General features: G+C 43.0%; 2 protein-coding genes across 13 annotated transcripts in view; one reads left to right on the top strand and one right to left on the bottom strand.

The window, feature by feature from the left end:
- CHEK2 (checkpoint kinase 2) overlaps positions 1 to 11383 on the bottom strand; it is a 39688-nt gene extending 28305 nt beyond the window's left edge. For both annotated transcript variants that reach the window (XM_060310032.1, XM_060310033.1), the window contains exons 1-4: positions 11223 to 11383; positions 10189 to 10373; positions 8688 to 9015; positions 45 to 169 (exon numbers count right to left, since the gene is read on the bottom strand). In XM_060310032.1, coding sequence (XP_060166015.1) covers positions 45 to 169; positions 8688 to 9009 — 447 coding nt within the window. In that variant the 5' untranslated portion in view covers positions 9010 to 9015; positions 10189 to 10373; positions 11223 to 11383. The remainder of the gene's footprint in view (positions 1 to 44; positions 170 to 8687; positions 9016 to 10188; positions 10374 to 11222) is intronic.
- Positions 11384 to 11468: 85 nt separating this feature from the next.
- Positions 11469 to 15685, top strand: part of HSCB (HscB mitochondrial iron-sulfur cluster cochaperone) — a 43114-nt gene continuing 38897 nt past the window's right edge. For 10 of the 11 annotated variants that reach the window (XR_009566323.2, XR_009566325.1, XR_009566322.1 and 7 more), the window contains exons 1-4: positions 11469 to 11777; positions 12879 to 12975; positions 13318 to 13407; positions 14030 to 14174. Coding sequence is in view for 5 of the 11 variants with exons in the window: in XM_060310037.1 (XP_060166020.1) it covers positions 11542 to 11777; positions 12879 to 12975; positions 13318 to 13407; positions 14030 to 14174 (568 nt within the window). In the remaining 6 variants the exon portion in view is untranslated. Of the gene's footprint in view, positions 11778 to 12878; positions 12976 to 13317; positions 13413 to 14029; positions 14175 to 15685 lie in introns of those variants that run through there. The other variant, XM_030860716.2, reaches the window with a different exon arrangement.

The raw sequence follows: 15685 nt of genomic DNA, 5'->3' as shown, positions 1-15685 counted from the left end.
CTAGATGACCAGTTCTCCCAAATGTATGGATATTTGCCACCTACTCTGAAGATCCGAAAGTGCTTCTTGCTGTAAGTCCGGTATTTATCAGTTCTTTTCAGCAGGGGTTCATCAAAGCAGTATTCACAGTTTCTATCTCTCCCAAACCAGTAGCTGTCGTTAACACACTCTGTAACACAAAAGCACACCCCAGAGGGCTGTTAAATTTCATGTATCAAACACCTTTAAAAACTGTTCATAAAATCTGCTTGTAGGAAAATAGCCTAAGAAGGCAATCAAAATTATAGATTTGTCCATCAAGATTTTATAAGATTCAAAATCAGTGGGGAGAAAAAAACCAAATATTTCCAACGAGTTTAACAAATTATGGTTTATACATAGCCATGAAATGTAAGCAGTCATTAAAATTCTCAAATAATTTTTAATGACTTGGAAAAATACTTATGATATAATAATAACTTCCTACTTATTACTCTCCTGAGGCTTCCCATCATACTTAGTATGAAATCTACACTCCACATGGCAGGCTAGATGCTCAGGATCTGGCCCCTGCCCCCCTCCCAACTTCACCTTGTACCTCTCCCCTTGATCACTACACTCAGCTCCACTGGCCTCCTTCCACTGCCCCAAATATGCTGGGTTCAACCTCCCTTGTGGCCTTTGAGTTCTTCATTCCCAGTGATTTGAATGGCCATCTTGCCTTTTGTGTCTGCAAATTATCATCTTCCACTCAGCTTTCTGTATAAGCACACTCCCAGCTCACCACCCACTCACCATAATCACAAGAGCCTGTTCTGCTTCCCTCTATAACTGAAAATTATCTTGATTATTTGTATATTGTCTCCTGGCATCCCCCTATTAGAACAAATTCCAGAAGGGCAGCCTTGAGTCTCTTGTTTACGAATACAGCTCCAGCACCTAGGACAATGCATATGGTAGGCAAGCAAAATGTTCACGGAAAGACAGACTAGGGAAAATATTACCAACTCATGCCACAATCAAAGGACTATTTCCCTAATATCTGTAAAGTTGATGGAAACAAACCAAATGTCCTACAATGGATGAATGGATAAACAAATTGTGATATCACAAATTGTGATATTTACATACAATGGACTATTTTTCACCCATAAAAAGGAATAAAGCTAAAACTCATACATCTACAACATGGACGAACCTTGAAAACATTATGCTAAGTGAAAGAAGCCAGACACAAAATGCCACAGACTGTATGACTGTATTTATATGAAATATCCAGAATAGTTAAATCCATAGATATGAAATGCAGATTGGTGGTTGCCAGGGGCAGAGGAGGAAGGGATGGGGAGTAACTGCTTAATGGATATAGGGTTTCATTTTGGAGTAAAGGAAATATTTCAGAACTGGACAGAAGTGGTGGTTGCACAATGTTGTGAATGTACTAAAGGTCACTGAACTGTTCACATTAAAATCGTTAATTTTAGGGACTTCCCTGGTGGTGCAATGGTTAGGAATCTGCCCGCCAATGCAGGGGACATGGGTTCGATCCCTGGTCTGGGAAGATCCCACATGCCATGGAGCAACCAAGCCCATGCACCATAACTACTGAGCCTGTGCTCTAGAGCCCACAAGCCACAACTACTGAGCCTGCGTGTCACAACTACTGAGGCCTGCGCGCCTAGAGCCTGTGCTCTGCAACAAGAGACGCCACTGCAATGAGAAGCCCGCGCACCGCAGCAAAAAGTAGCCCCCACTCGTCGCAACTAGAGAAAGCCCACACACAGCAACAAAGACCCAATGCAGCCATAAATAAATAAATAAATAAGTTTTTTAAATGGTTAATTTTATGTTATGTGAATTTCACCTCAATTCCTTAGTTATATGTGCACACACCCATTGGTCCAGAAATCCCACTTCTAGGAATTTACCCTACAGACAGAATCATATGTACTACGAAAGGACATAAGGACATATGTACAAGGTTATTCACTATAGCATTATTCCTTTTTTTAATAAATTTATTTATCTATTTATTTATTTTTGGCTGCATTGGGTCTTCATTGCTGCGAACGGGCTTTCTCTAGATGCGGTGAGCGGGGGGCTACTCTTCGTTGCGGTGTGTGGGCTTCCCATTGTGGTGGCTTCTCTTGTTGTGGAGTATGGGCTCTAGGCATGCGGGCTTCAGTAGTTGTGGCTCCTGGGCTCTAGAGCACAGGCTTAGTTGCTCCGCAGCATGTGGGATCTTCCCGGACCAGGGATTGAACCCATGTCCCCTGCATTGGCAGGCAGATTCTTAACCACTGTGCCACCAGGGGAGACCTATAGCATTACTCTTATAGCAACAACTTTAATGTCCATTAGTAAAGGGCTAGTTCAATAAATTTATATATCTACAAAAGAAATGGGGATCTTTACATTCCGATAGAAGAATGTCTAAGATACATTGTTAAACATAAACAACAGGTTACAACCAGTGTGTGGTAAATTACAGTTGGTATAAATAATAAAGGGGGGAAAAAGAACACATAGATACTTAGTTGCTTATATGTGCACCAAATATTTCTGGAAGGCTACATAAGAAATCAGCAATCCTGGGAGGTAGTTGGGGGAAAGACAGAAATTGGATGAAGGCCTTGCACCTGTTTTCAATTTTGCACCTAATGCAAATATAACCTCTTCAAAAAGTTAAATTAATCGCTTAAAGAGTTTGCAGTCTGGTTGGGAGACAAACAGGGAAGCAACAACAATACAGCAGGTAGACTCTCGACGGAAAGCACAGATGCAAGGCTGTGGCAACTCTGCCTGGGACTATCAAAAAGGCTTCATGAGGCAAGACAGGAAGGATAGATTGAACAGCCCTTTGGAAGGCAACATGGCAGTACCCATTACAAGGTAAAGCCATGCCCATTCTATGATCCAGCAACTCAACACAGGCTCTACCCTAGAGAGACATTTGTCCAAATGACCAAGGAGACAAGGACATTCATTGCAGTCTTGCTTGCAGGAATAAACACTGGCAACAACCTAAGCATCTATTAACAGGGAAAGGTATAAATGAACCATGGTATTTCTACTAGAAACCAGGAGCTTCTGGGACAGTTGAGAAGGAAAGGCATGGAGATTTTATCAGGACACCAACAGTCCAGGGAGGATGGACAGAGAGTGGAAGGGGAGGCTGCCCATGGAAGAGCCTGCTCTGACCTTGGCTCATTAGAGGAGCCCTCAGGAAAGATGTGTGGAGGAGGGCAGGGACAGCAAGGCAGGAGGCAAAGGGACCAAAACTCTCAGTGAGGCAATTAGGAGTAAGAACCCCAGGAAGATGGGCCCCTTCTCCTAGTAGTGAAGAATGGGGCACAGTTGAGATGGTGACAGGAGAGAGGAACATCACAAACAAGACAAGGATGTCTGCTCTTAAAACTTCTATTCTGGGGCTTCCCTAGTGGCGCAGTGATTGAGAGTCCGCCTGCCGATGCAGGGGACACGGGTTCGTGCCCCAGTCTGGGAAGATCCCACATGCCGCGGAGCGGCTGGGCCCGTGAGCCATGGCCGCTGAGCCTGCGTGTCCGGAGCCTGTGCTCCGCAACGGGAGAGGCCACAACAGTGAGAGGCCCGCATACCACAAAAAAAAAAAAAAAACCACTTCTATTCCATGTAAGAGATTCAAGCCAGGACAGTTAACAGAGGGAGGGAGAGGGAGATGAAAAGCCAAGGCATCCATATTGGAAAGGAAGAAGCAAATCTATCTAATCCTATTCACAAACGACATAATCTTATATGTAGAAAATCCTAAGGAACCCACTAAAAAAGATTAGCCCAAATAAACAAGTTCAGCAACATTACAGGATACAAGATCAATATTCAAAAACCACTTGTATTTCTACACACTAGCAATGGACAACCTAAAATGAAATTAAGAAAATAATTCCATTTACAATAGCATAAAAAGAATAAAATACTTGGGAATAAATTTAACAAAAGAAGAGCGAATCTTATACTCTAAAAGCTACAAAACATTGTAGGAAAAAATTTGAAAGACCTATTTAAATGTGCATGGATTGGAAGACTTAATGTTGTTAAGATGGCAAAACTCCCATACTATACACAATTCCTATCAAAATCCCAGCTGCCTTCTTTGCAGAAATTAACAAGCTCAAACTAAAATTCCTATAAAAAAGCAAGGACCCGGAATAGCAAAACAATCTTGAAAATGAAGTACAAAGGGCTTACTTATATTTTGCAGTTTCAAAACTTACTACAGGACTTCCCTGGTGGCACAGTGGTCAAGAATCCACCTGCCAATGCAGTGGACACAGGTTCAAGCCCTGATCCAGGAAGATCCCACATGCTGTGAAGCACTAAGCCCATGTGCCACAACTACTGAGCCTGCACTCTAGAGCCCACGAGCCACAACTACTGAGCCCGTGTGCCACAGTTACTGAAGCCCACGTGCCTAGAGCCTGTGCTCCGCAACAAGAGAAGCTACCACAATGAGAAGCACGCGATGAAGAGTAGCAATGAAGAGTAGCCCCCACTCACTGCAACTAGAGAAAGCCCACGCGCAGCAACAAAGACCCAATGCAGCCAAAAATAAATAAATAAATAAAAATTTAAAAACTTACTACAAAGCTATCATAATCAAGACAGTGTGGGGGCTTCCCTGATGGCGCAGTGGTTGAGAATCTGCCTGCTAATGCAGGGGACACGGGTTTGAGCCCTGGTGTGGGAGGATCCCACATGCTGCGGAGCAACTAGGCCCATGAGCCACAACTACTGAGCCTGCGCGTCTGGAGCTTGTGCTCCACAACAAGAGAGGCTGCGAGAGTGAGAGGCCTGCGCACCGCAATGAAGAGTGGACCCCGCTTGCCACAACTAGAGAAAGCCCTCGCATAGAAACGAAGATCCAACACAGCAAAAATAAATTAATTAATTAATAAACTCCTACCCTCAACATCTAAAAAAAAAAAAAGATTAAAAAAAAAAGACAGTGTGGTACTAGTGAAAGGTTGGGCATACAGATCAATGGAAAAAAATTAAGAGACAGAAAATAAATCACATTTACAGTCAACTGATTTTCAACAAGGTGCCAACACAATTCATTGGGGAAAAAATAGTCTTTTCAAATGGTGCTAGGACAAGTGGATATCTACATGTAAAATAATCTAGTTGGAACTTACCTCACACCATATGCAAAAAGCAACTAAAAGAGAATCAAAGATTAATTGCAGGAACTAAAACTATAAGAAGAAAAAATGGTGATAAGGCTTTGTAACCTTGGGTTAAGCAATTCTGTCTAGATATGACCCCAAAGCACAAGAAACGAAAGAAAAAATATAAAAATTGGACATAATTAAAATTTAAAATGTGTGTGAATCAAAGAACATCATCAAGAAAGTGAAAAGAAGTGAATGGGGGAAAATATTTGCAAAACACATATCTAGTAAGGGATTTATATCTACCATATAAAAAAGGACACTTACAACTCAATAAGACAAACAATCCAATTTTAAAATGAGCAAAGATGGGGATATATGTTTATGTATAGCTGATTCACTTTGTTATAAAGCAGAAACTAACACACCACTGTAAAGCAATTGTACTCCAATAAAGATTTTTAAAGAAGTAAAATAAAAATGAGCAAAGGATATGAATAGACATTTCTCCAAATACATAAAAATGACCAATAAGCACATGAAAAGATGTTTAACATCATTAGAGCCATCAGGGAAATGTAAAACAAAATCACAATGAGATACCACTTCACACCTACTACGATGATGAAAATCAAAAGACAGATATTAAGTGGTGGCGAAATGTGGAGAAATTAGAACCCTCATACATTAGTAGTGGGAATATGGAATAGTGCAGCTGCTGTGGAAAACAGTTTGGTGGTTTCTTAAAAACTTAAACATGTTATCCAGCAATTCCACTCCTAGGCACTAAATACCCCCCAAAAAATTGAAAACAGAGACTCAAACAGATACTTGTCACAAATATTCATAGCAGCATTTTTCAAAATGGCCAAAAGGTCCAAATGTCCATCAACAGAAGGGATAAAGAAAATGTGATATATTTATACAATATTATTATTCAGATATATTATTCAGACATAAAAAGAAACAAAGTTCTGATACATGATACAACATGAATGAACTTTGAAAATATTATGCTACATGAAAGAAGCCAGATACAAAAGGACAAATATTATGATTTCACTTAAACAAAATATCTAGAATAGGTAAATTCAAAGACAGAGAAAATAGGTTAGAAATTACCAAAAGAACTCAATGGGGAAAGGATAATCTCTTCAATAAATGGTACTGGGAAAACTGAATAACCACATGCAGAAGAATGAAATTGGACCCCTATCTTACACCACTCACAAAAATTAATTTGAAATCGATTAAGGACTTAAAACAGAAGAAGTGAAACCGTAAAACTAGAAGAAAGCAAATGGTAATTATGTGATGTGAAGGAGGTGTTAGCTAAGGCTATGGTGGAGATCATTTTGCAATATATAAGTGTATCAAACTGTACACCTTAAACTTACACAATGTTATATATGTCACTTATATATGTCTCAATAAAGCTAGGGGGGAAAAGAAATTACCAGAGGAAAAAATTTTGGAAATAGATAATGGTGATGGTTGCACAACATTGTGAAAGTACTAATGCCAATGGACTGCATACTTAATGGTTAAAATGACAAAATTTTATGTTATATATATTTTATCACAATGAAAAGAAGTAAACATTAAAAAATACTAAGGAATAAAGTTTTTAAAGTGCAAGACTTGTACCCTGAAAACTACAAAACACTGTTGAAAGAAATTAAAGAAGACCTAAATAAATGAAAGCTACCCCATGTTCACAGATTGGAAGACTTAATACAGTTAAGATGGGAATATTACCCATATTGATCTACAGATTTAATTCCAGCTGCCTTCTTTGCAGGAAGTGACAAGCTTATCTTAAAATTCCTATGGAAAAGTAAAGAACCATAGTAGTCAAAATAATCTTGAAAAAGAACAAATCAGGACTCACTCTGGATTTCAAAATTTACTACAAAGCTACAGTAATCAAGATTTTGTGGTACTAGCATAAGGACAGACACATAGATCCATGGAACAGAACTGAAAATCCAGAATTAAACCCCACATTTATGGTCAAATGATCTTTAATGAGGGTGTCAAGACCATTCAAGGGGGAAAGAGTAGTCTCTTCAAGAAATAGTGCTCGGGGGGCTTCCCTGGTGGCGCAATGGTTAAGAATCCACCTGCCAATGCAGGGGACACGGGTTCGAACCATAGCCCGGGAAGATCCCATATGCCGCGGAGCAGCTAAGCCCGTGCACCACAACTACTGAGCCTGCGCTCTACAGCCTGCGAGCCACAACTACTGAGCCCGCACTCTAGAGCCCACGTGCTACAACTACTGAAGCCCTCATGCCTAGAGCCCATGCTCCACAACAAGAGAAGCCACCGTGATGAGAAGCCCATGCACCACAACGAGGAGTAGCCACCACTCACCACAACTAGAGAAAGCCCACGTGCAGCAACAAAGACCCAACACAGCCAAAAATAAATAAATTTATAAAAAAGAAAAAAGAAAGAAATAGTGCTCGGACAACTGTACATTCCCATGCCAAAGGATGAATTTGGACAATACCTCATATCATGTACAAAAATCAACTCAAAAGGGATAAGAGCTAAAACTGTAAATTATTTAGAAGAAAAGATAGGTGTGAATCAATAACAAATAATAACAATAAAGTATTATAGCTTCTCTTTATTGAGCAATTACTTTATGCTGGTCTCCCTAACAAGCTCTTTGTGAATGTAATCTTAAGTTTAAAGGAGATACACCCAACTTCACCCTAACTCACCATTTCTGTGTCCCACTCACCATACATCAGCCCTAAGCCTAGCTTAAATATATAGCTTAAATGAGTAAAAATTAGCTTCAAATGCTTACTTCTAAATTTAAAGTTGTATGTATGAATATTGCTATATTATTTCTCCATTTTTTACTGTTTTTTCCAAGTCATCAAAGTTGCACGTGACATAAAAGGGAAGGGTGAGTGACAAGATACAAAATGGTACATTAGCCATTCATTTCTTTACATTATTATTTTCTATTCCATTAATGTCAAGTTCTTTTTTTTTTTTTTTTGTAATAAAGAGGTCATTTTAATTCAAAACAGAGGAAAAATGCTACTTAAAACATACCGAGAGCAAAGCCTTACTGTTGGAACCAGGTGTCAGAGAGGATGAGTATATTTAAACAGCAAGGTTGGCTATTTTGAGATAAAAATAAGTAACAGGGAGTCAACAAATAACCTTCCCCATTCTGAAACTGTAAAACTGATTCTCTGAAACTGCTGCACCACCAGCAAGAGTTAAGTGGTGAAGTTTCTGTGATTAGATGACAAATGTTTGCAAGCTTGCATGAATCAGCGTTTTTCTAGGGAAAAGATCCACAACCCTCTTCAGATGGACAACACATGGCAGACGCCCAATTAATGTTTGTCGAAAGTACAAATGAAGGGGCTCTACAGCAAGTAAGAGCCCGTGCACAACCCAAAACTGCTTCCTTGGTTCCATCTTTCATCACCTTCAAACTCCAGAATCATTCCAGGAGTGTCTTGAGCTGTCTGTTGCAACAACTTTCTAAAACTGTTTTTCTGAACAAAATATTACAAAGGGTCTTACCAAGATTAGAGAATCCATCCTGAAGGGCCCATAATCGAGCCCAAGGGGCAGGGACAGGCTCCTCGGGTTCTTGGTCCTCGGGAATAGAATAGAGTTCCTGCGTAGACACTGTGTCTAAGGAGCTCAGCGTACCCGAGCTGGAGTGAGAGGACTGGCTGGACGTGGGCACCGTGCTGGTGGAGGAGCTGGACGTGCCCTGGGACTGTGAAGAGGAGCCATGTGGCTGTGAGGAGGGACCGTGGGACTGCGAGAAGCCACCTTGGGACTGTGAGGAGGCACTGCCATGGGGCTGATGACACTCCACATCCGTCTCCCGAGACATCACCACCTCAAAAATAAGTGTCCAACAGTAAGGTGAATTTCAAGGAACAAGACATCGTAAAGGTCAAGAGTAAAGGATGGGTATATTACAACAGTCAAAAAAAAAAAAGATCCAGGATACGCATGCTCTGCAAAAATTAAAATTCTAGGGCTTCCCTGGTGGCGCAGTGGTTAGGAGTCCGCCTGCCGATGCAGGGGACACGGGTTCGTGCCCCGGTCCGCGAGGATCCCACATGCCGCGAAGCAGCTGGGCCCGTGAGCCATGGCCGCTGAGCCTGCGCGTCCGGAGCCTGTGCTCCGCGGCGGGAGAGGCCACAACAGTGAGAGGCCCACGTACCGCAAAAAAAAAAAATTAAAATTCTAAGAGTTTAGACCTATCATTCTTCTGGGCTGAGCTTTTCATCACATCATTTTCACCTGATAAGTTTTTGTGTGACAGCCACAACCACAGAGGACAGAAACAAATTATTTGAAGGCTGTAAACAAGTAAAAAGCAATGAAACTGAATTGGGGAGGGCGAGAGACTCATAACAGCTTACACTCATCCAATTTTTTAAAATTAAAAATGGAACCTAAAATGTATTCGTTAATACAATCAACACTACACTTAAACTTCATATGTATTTTTGAAAAAGAAAGAAAGGGAAGAGTCAGGTGGTTTGGCATAGACTAAGAGAAACTCTACAGAAATTCGCTGCATCACCCCAGGCGTGGCTATTTTATACATAAAATGTCACTGTTGCCCCCTCTTCCCCAAACCAGCTCCTGGAGGGTAGGACCCAAGTTCATTCTAGATTCCTTTGACTCCAAACTAAGAGCTGGGCCACTTAAAGAGGCGAAACACAAAGACTGCTCTAAACAACTCCACCTAGCCCTTTGTGATGCTAATTAACTATGGGGCTCACCTTTTCAGCATCCTAAATGGCCTCCCAGCCCAACAGAAGCCTGAAGAAAACCAAGATGAGACACAGAAGACCATAACAGAGGTTCCCACCCCAGCTTTATAATTAATTTGATAGACAGTTAAACTCCAATAACAGAACCTACAGTAAAGTCAAAGTAACTTTCAATCCCTAACTTTAAATCCCTAATCTGATTAAAAAAAAAAAAAAAAGTGCTTTCTCTCCTGAATCCCACACTCAGGCTACCCCTCAAGGATAATATAGTAAACATGACTCACACTGATTATTGCATTTACACAGCTTTCCAGATGCAAAGGTCCTGATGAGTTTTCCTGAAAGCACACCAGGGAGGTAGGTGTTGCCAGAGCTAGGTCCGCCACTTCAGGACCTGCTGCTCTAATACCACCTCAGCCGAGCTGTGTCCTCCTGCAGTTTCTTGAGCAAGACTTCTCTGCCCTGAAAACTGGCAAAAGACAGTGTGTCAAAAGGTAGCTGCTATCATCGTTCATGATAAGAAGGGTCCACCAGGCCAGGACTACATTGGCCTCTGCCATGAGGAAAAAGCATAGTGGAGAGGTTATAAGCAAACAGATCTGGAGTCGAGTCAGATGTCTAAGTCAACTCTTTGCACGACCTTTACGTAGATCGCAACCTCTCTGAACCCAGAAAAGTAGATAGAGCTTGCGAATCAAATGAGATGATGCATCAACGTTCCTCCCCCCACCCCTCGGTAATGCTTGATAATTGGGAATTCCAGGCCCAAAGAATCTGAAAGCAGGAAAAGGCCTTACAAGTGCAACACAGTTGTTTTTTTCCAATAGAGAAACTGAGTCCCAAGGAAGACTGGTGCCCTCCTACCCTACCCTCGCCACCCCATCCCCCACACTTCCTTAGGGACACTCGCAGAGCATCTTCCTACAGAAGTCGGTGTGTTTCCAGTTCCTGCAGCGCCTTGCAGCTAAGAATGGGTTCTTAGTAAGCATTTTCCAGATTGAACCTAAATATGGAAATAATTACTAACACCTATAAAACTCTCTACAGAGCAACTTCGCTCTCATTTTGAAGGGGACAACTTTGTTCTTTCTTATCCTTTACGTCTGGGCCAGTTTCAGCTTTAAAGTTACAAGGGAAGTGACCTTCACCTCGAAATTTATCTACAAAGAAGGAAGAGAGTCGTCCACGCATTCCTCTCCCCCTTCCCAAGCTCAAACACAGTACAAAACGGAAGCTTAGGAAATTCAGCTCGCAAAAAGACCCTGAGGACAGGATTCGAACCCCTCAGTACCCAAGAGAAGTTCCCACTACGACTCACCGCGAGCCCACCTAGCACCGCACACTCTGAGCAGCCGTAGCCAGCGGAGTGGCGCTAAACCCGCTGATACAAACTCCACCCTCAGCCAATCAAAACACCCCTCCGCCCCCGCCGGACCAATGACAAACAGCGGATGTGGCGGCCCACATAGCCTCAATGCTTTCTGGGAGTTGTAGTTTAAACGCAGAGCGGGACTCAAAATCCAGGTTTCCCCCGGGTAGTCCCGCCCCCTCAGCTTCCCGGCCAATCAGCAGCACCAGTCTGGTCGACCACTTTCTCTCCCCAACAGGTGACTGCGGGGAGGCCGGCCGCCAGCCAGATGTGGTGCGGAAGAACCAGGGCCTTGCTCCGGGTGTCGGGGTTATGGCCGACAGGGGTGCTCGGGAGGAGACCGCTAAACTGCAGTGCTGCGTCACTGGCGGGAAGCAACTCCCCCCGGTGTTGGAACTGCGGCGGCCTAGGGGGCCCCTTGCGGGGGGACCGGTTCTTCTGCCCTCAGTGCCGCGCGCTGCAGCCACCTGACCCCACGCGAGACTACTTCAGCCTCATGGACTGGTAAGGGAGGCGGTTTCGGGAAATGCGTCTGGGCGTGCGAGTTGGAGGGCTGGTCAGGAAGGGAGGAGAAGGCGGGACCAGTTACATGGGTGGGCGGAGCCCTAGAGAACAGGGGCCGGGGGTGGGGCCTGGGAGAAGGTGGGTGGGATGTGTCGGGAGAGGAAACCGAGGGGCCGGACTGAGCGGCCAAGGTTTGTGGGATGACGACGAGAGTGGAGCGCGGACTGGTGGGGCGAGGAGTGTGATTAGGCGAAATTGAGGTTTGGAGCCTGCAATGGAGGGAGACTTGAGGGGCGGGATCTGAGAGAAGGAAGTTCAGAGGTGGGGCCTGAGGGAAGGGTGCTTGCGCGGCCCTTGGCGGATGGAGTCTTGAGGAATAGGTTCAGAAGGTTTAAAGTTGGGTTGAGACTTTTAAGAAAGAAATAATGAGGTGTTATCCAAAATGAGAGAGTAAGAGCAAAGAAAAACTTAATGCTATGGGCAGAGTCTAAGGGAAAAGTGAGAATTGGAAGGTCTGAGAAATAGATGTTTTTTCTGTTTACCTCCGAAGGTTGAGGAGCTTGGAGAGGTGGTGAAGTTGGGGCGAAGCTAAACTAATGAGATAGGGCACGCTCTGGGAATAGAAAGCGAAGAGGATTCGATTAAAATAAAGTGAGAGGTAGAGATGAAGGAACCTGGGCCTTAGAAAAATAGAGTGGGATTCAGGAATGCCTCTTCCCTTTAACTCTGGGCTCTGGCCCCACCAGTCACTGAGCATTTATGAAGGGTTGCAGTAACACTGCTCTTTACGTTGTTCAATCATACCAATCTTGTTCCCACTTCAAGGCCTTTGCATGTTCCCTGTGCCTGAATGACTCTTTCCTGTGATCTTCAGTTACTCCTCATCATCATTCAGGTCTCAGCTCAAATGTCATCTCTTTGTCCACCACATCTACCATTCTCTTATCCTATTCTGTTTTCCTTTGCAGTACCTACCACTTTTTGAAATAGCTCTGTCTATATGTTTATTGCATCATCCCCCATGAGAACAGGAACCAGGCCCATACTATACAAATCTATAAACATTTGATGCATGAATTTCATCTCCTGATTTCCTTCCAGCAACCGCTCCTTCAGAGTTGACACTGCAAAGCTCCAGCATAGGTACCAGCAACTACAGCGTCTTATCCACCCAGATTTCTTCAGCCAGAGGTCTCAGGTAGCCTATTGGCCACCCATAATCACACCCAAACACGTGTGTACCCTGGGTGGGTGGCAGTGTCCTTATGGTTATCAAGGACAGAGCTGGACAGCCAGCTTCGCCCTGAGGTAGCCTGACCCCAGCCATCCAGATGCTGGACCTGTCTTACACTCAGAGCTTTTACCTGATTTCCCAGCAGAATTAGAACCCATCACCTGAAAATAAAAACAGCTTATCCCATACTGGTTCTCCTTTGGTCACTTCCTTATGTGCTTGCCCATCAGTATTTTATGAAACAGTTTGTGAATGTAAGATGGCCTATTTGCATGGTAATATGACTATCTTCATTTCCACTTACAGACTGAAAAGGATTTCTCAGAGAAGCATTCGACCCTTGTTAATGATGCCTATAAGACTCTTCTGGCCCCCCTGAGCAGGGGACTATACCTTGTAAGGTGATTTTCCCACCCTTCTATCATGACAGCCTGGTCCCATTGCTCTGTAGGACAGCTGCTCCCCTGTGTTCAACAGAAGAGTGCTTGAGACCCGAGCTAATCCAGGGACCCAACGATAATTAACCTCAAAGATACTATTACATGAGTATAGTTTTCTCTGAGTATGTCTGTAAATCTTACTTGCCCAATTGCCTTTTTTTTTTTTTTTTTTTTACCATTTTCTATAAATTTCAAGGATTAGATAGTGCTGGCTTTTAGGGAAGGGTAATTTTTGTTTTTTTGTGGGGGAGAAGTGAGCACCTTAGAATTTTAGGATTTAATAGAATTTTTACAAATATCTAATTCAACCTCCTTCCACTTTTTTCCCAAGTGGAAGAATGACTCCCCCAAGGTCACATAGTGCCAGGTAGCAGGGAGTGATCCCATCCCAGCACTCCTATCTCAGTCTAACTTTCCAGTACCCTACCCTCACACTTTCACTATTGAGACAGTTCAAGTTTTCCCTGTGAGTGGCATTCTGTTCTGAATGGTGAGGAGGATTTATGGTGAGGAGGATTTATGACTCTGGCCATAGTTTCTTGAATTAAACTTATTTTCCCTGCTTTATGCCCCAATAGCTAAAGCTCTGTGGAGTAGAGATTCCCGAAGGGACAGATTATGAAATGGACAGTCAATTCCTCATGGAAATAATGGAAATCAATGAAAAACTTGCAGAAGCTCAAGGTGAAACTGCCATGAAAGAGATGGAATCTATTGTCAGAGGTAAAAGATAAAATACCACCGACTGCATTTTATTGCTATTTTGAGTACATGTAGGGGTTAAGTGAAAAATGGATATAAAGACTACATATTGGCCTTCATAATGATTCAGGGAATTTTTTTTTTCTTGATTACGCTGAAACCCATTTTGTTTAGAGGTTAGGCTTGCAAAATTCCTAATTCTCTGGAAGGCGGACTTAAACCAAGAATGTAATAGTATTTTGCAGATTGCTGTGCTCCTTCCCACCCATGACATCCTTTGGATATCTCTGACAAGAAAAATAGGCCTCAGAAGTTCATGGGAATGCCCAAGGTCACACAGCAGATATAGCAGAGCAAAGTTTGAAACCTTGTTCTTATGATCCCATATTGCTTTACTTTCCACTTTATTCCATAGTGTATCAGTCAGGGTTCTCCAGAGAAACAGAATCAGTAGTGTATGTGTATGTGGAGAGAGAGAAATTTATTTTAAGGAATGGCTCATGTGATTATGAGAGCTAGCAAGTTCAAAATATGTAGATAGACTAGCAGGCTGGAAGCTCAGGCAGGACTTCTATGTTAGTCATGAGGCAGAATTCCTTCCTTGGGAAACCTCAGTTTTTGCTTACTACCTTCAACTGATTGGATGAGGCCCACCTATGTTATGGAAGATAATCTCCTTAAAGTCAACTGACGGTAAATGTTAATCACATCTACAGAATACCTTCACAGCAACATCTAGACTAGTGTTTGATCAAACAATTGGGCACCACAGCCTAAACAAGCTGGCACATAAAATTAACCATGCCATATAGAAAAGGCTCCAGGTTTCTCATTCAAATTATGCAGATATGAACTTTCACAAATGTTATGGCATGCCTACTGTATCAGGCACTGTGCAGGACACCGCGGATACAGCAGTGAACAAGAAAGACATGGCCTGGGCCTTCTTGGAGTTTATATATTCCAACTCAGTGTGTCCCAAATGGAAGTCATGAGCATCTCTCTTCTGCTCCTCTGCTGATGTTCGCTTTCTAAGTGAATGACGCTCTGCGGTTGTACAAGTCCAAAACACCGAGGAGGTGTCCTTCACAACTTATTCTCCCTTACCCCCATAGACAGTCCATCACCGAGTCTTGAAAAGCTGACCTTCTAAATGTGTCTCAGATCCATCTATACATTTTCACTGCCACCACCCTGTCCCAAGCTACCATTCTCTCTCACCCAGACAACTGGAGTAACTCCACACTGGTCCGTCTCTACCTTCAATCTGATATATTCCTACCCTGTCACTTGTGTGATCTTTTTGAAACCCAAATCTAATCATATCACCCTTGGCCTTGCTTAAAAACTTTAAGTGGCTCCCCGCCCCCTGCCTCAGGTTAAAGAAACCTGCATGGCTTGGCCTCTGCTTCCTCCCATTTGCTCCTTCCACTCCAGCCACACAGATTGCTTCTAGTTCTTCATCTGTACCTTGTACCTCCCTACCCAGGGCATTTGCACATGCTGTTGCTTCTGCCCGAAACCCTCTTCTC

Source organism: Globicephala melas, chromosome 13 (genome assembly GCF_963455315.2).
Source record: "Globicephala melas chromosome 13, mGloMel1.2, whole genome shotgun sequence".
Lineage (NCBI taxonomy): Eukaryota > Metazoa > Chordata > Mammalia > Artiodactyla > Delphinidae > Globicephala > Globicephala melas.
Note: the sequence above shows the minus strand (reverse complement) of the source record. Positions and strands in the feature narration are given on the sequence as shown.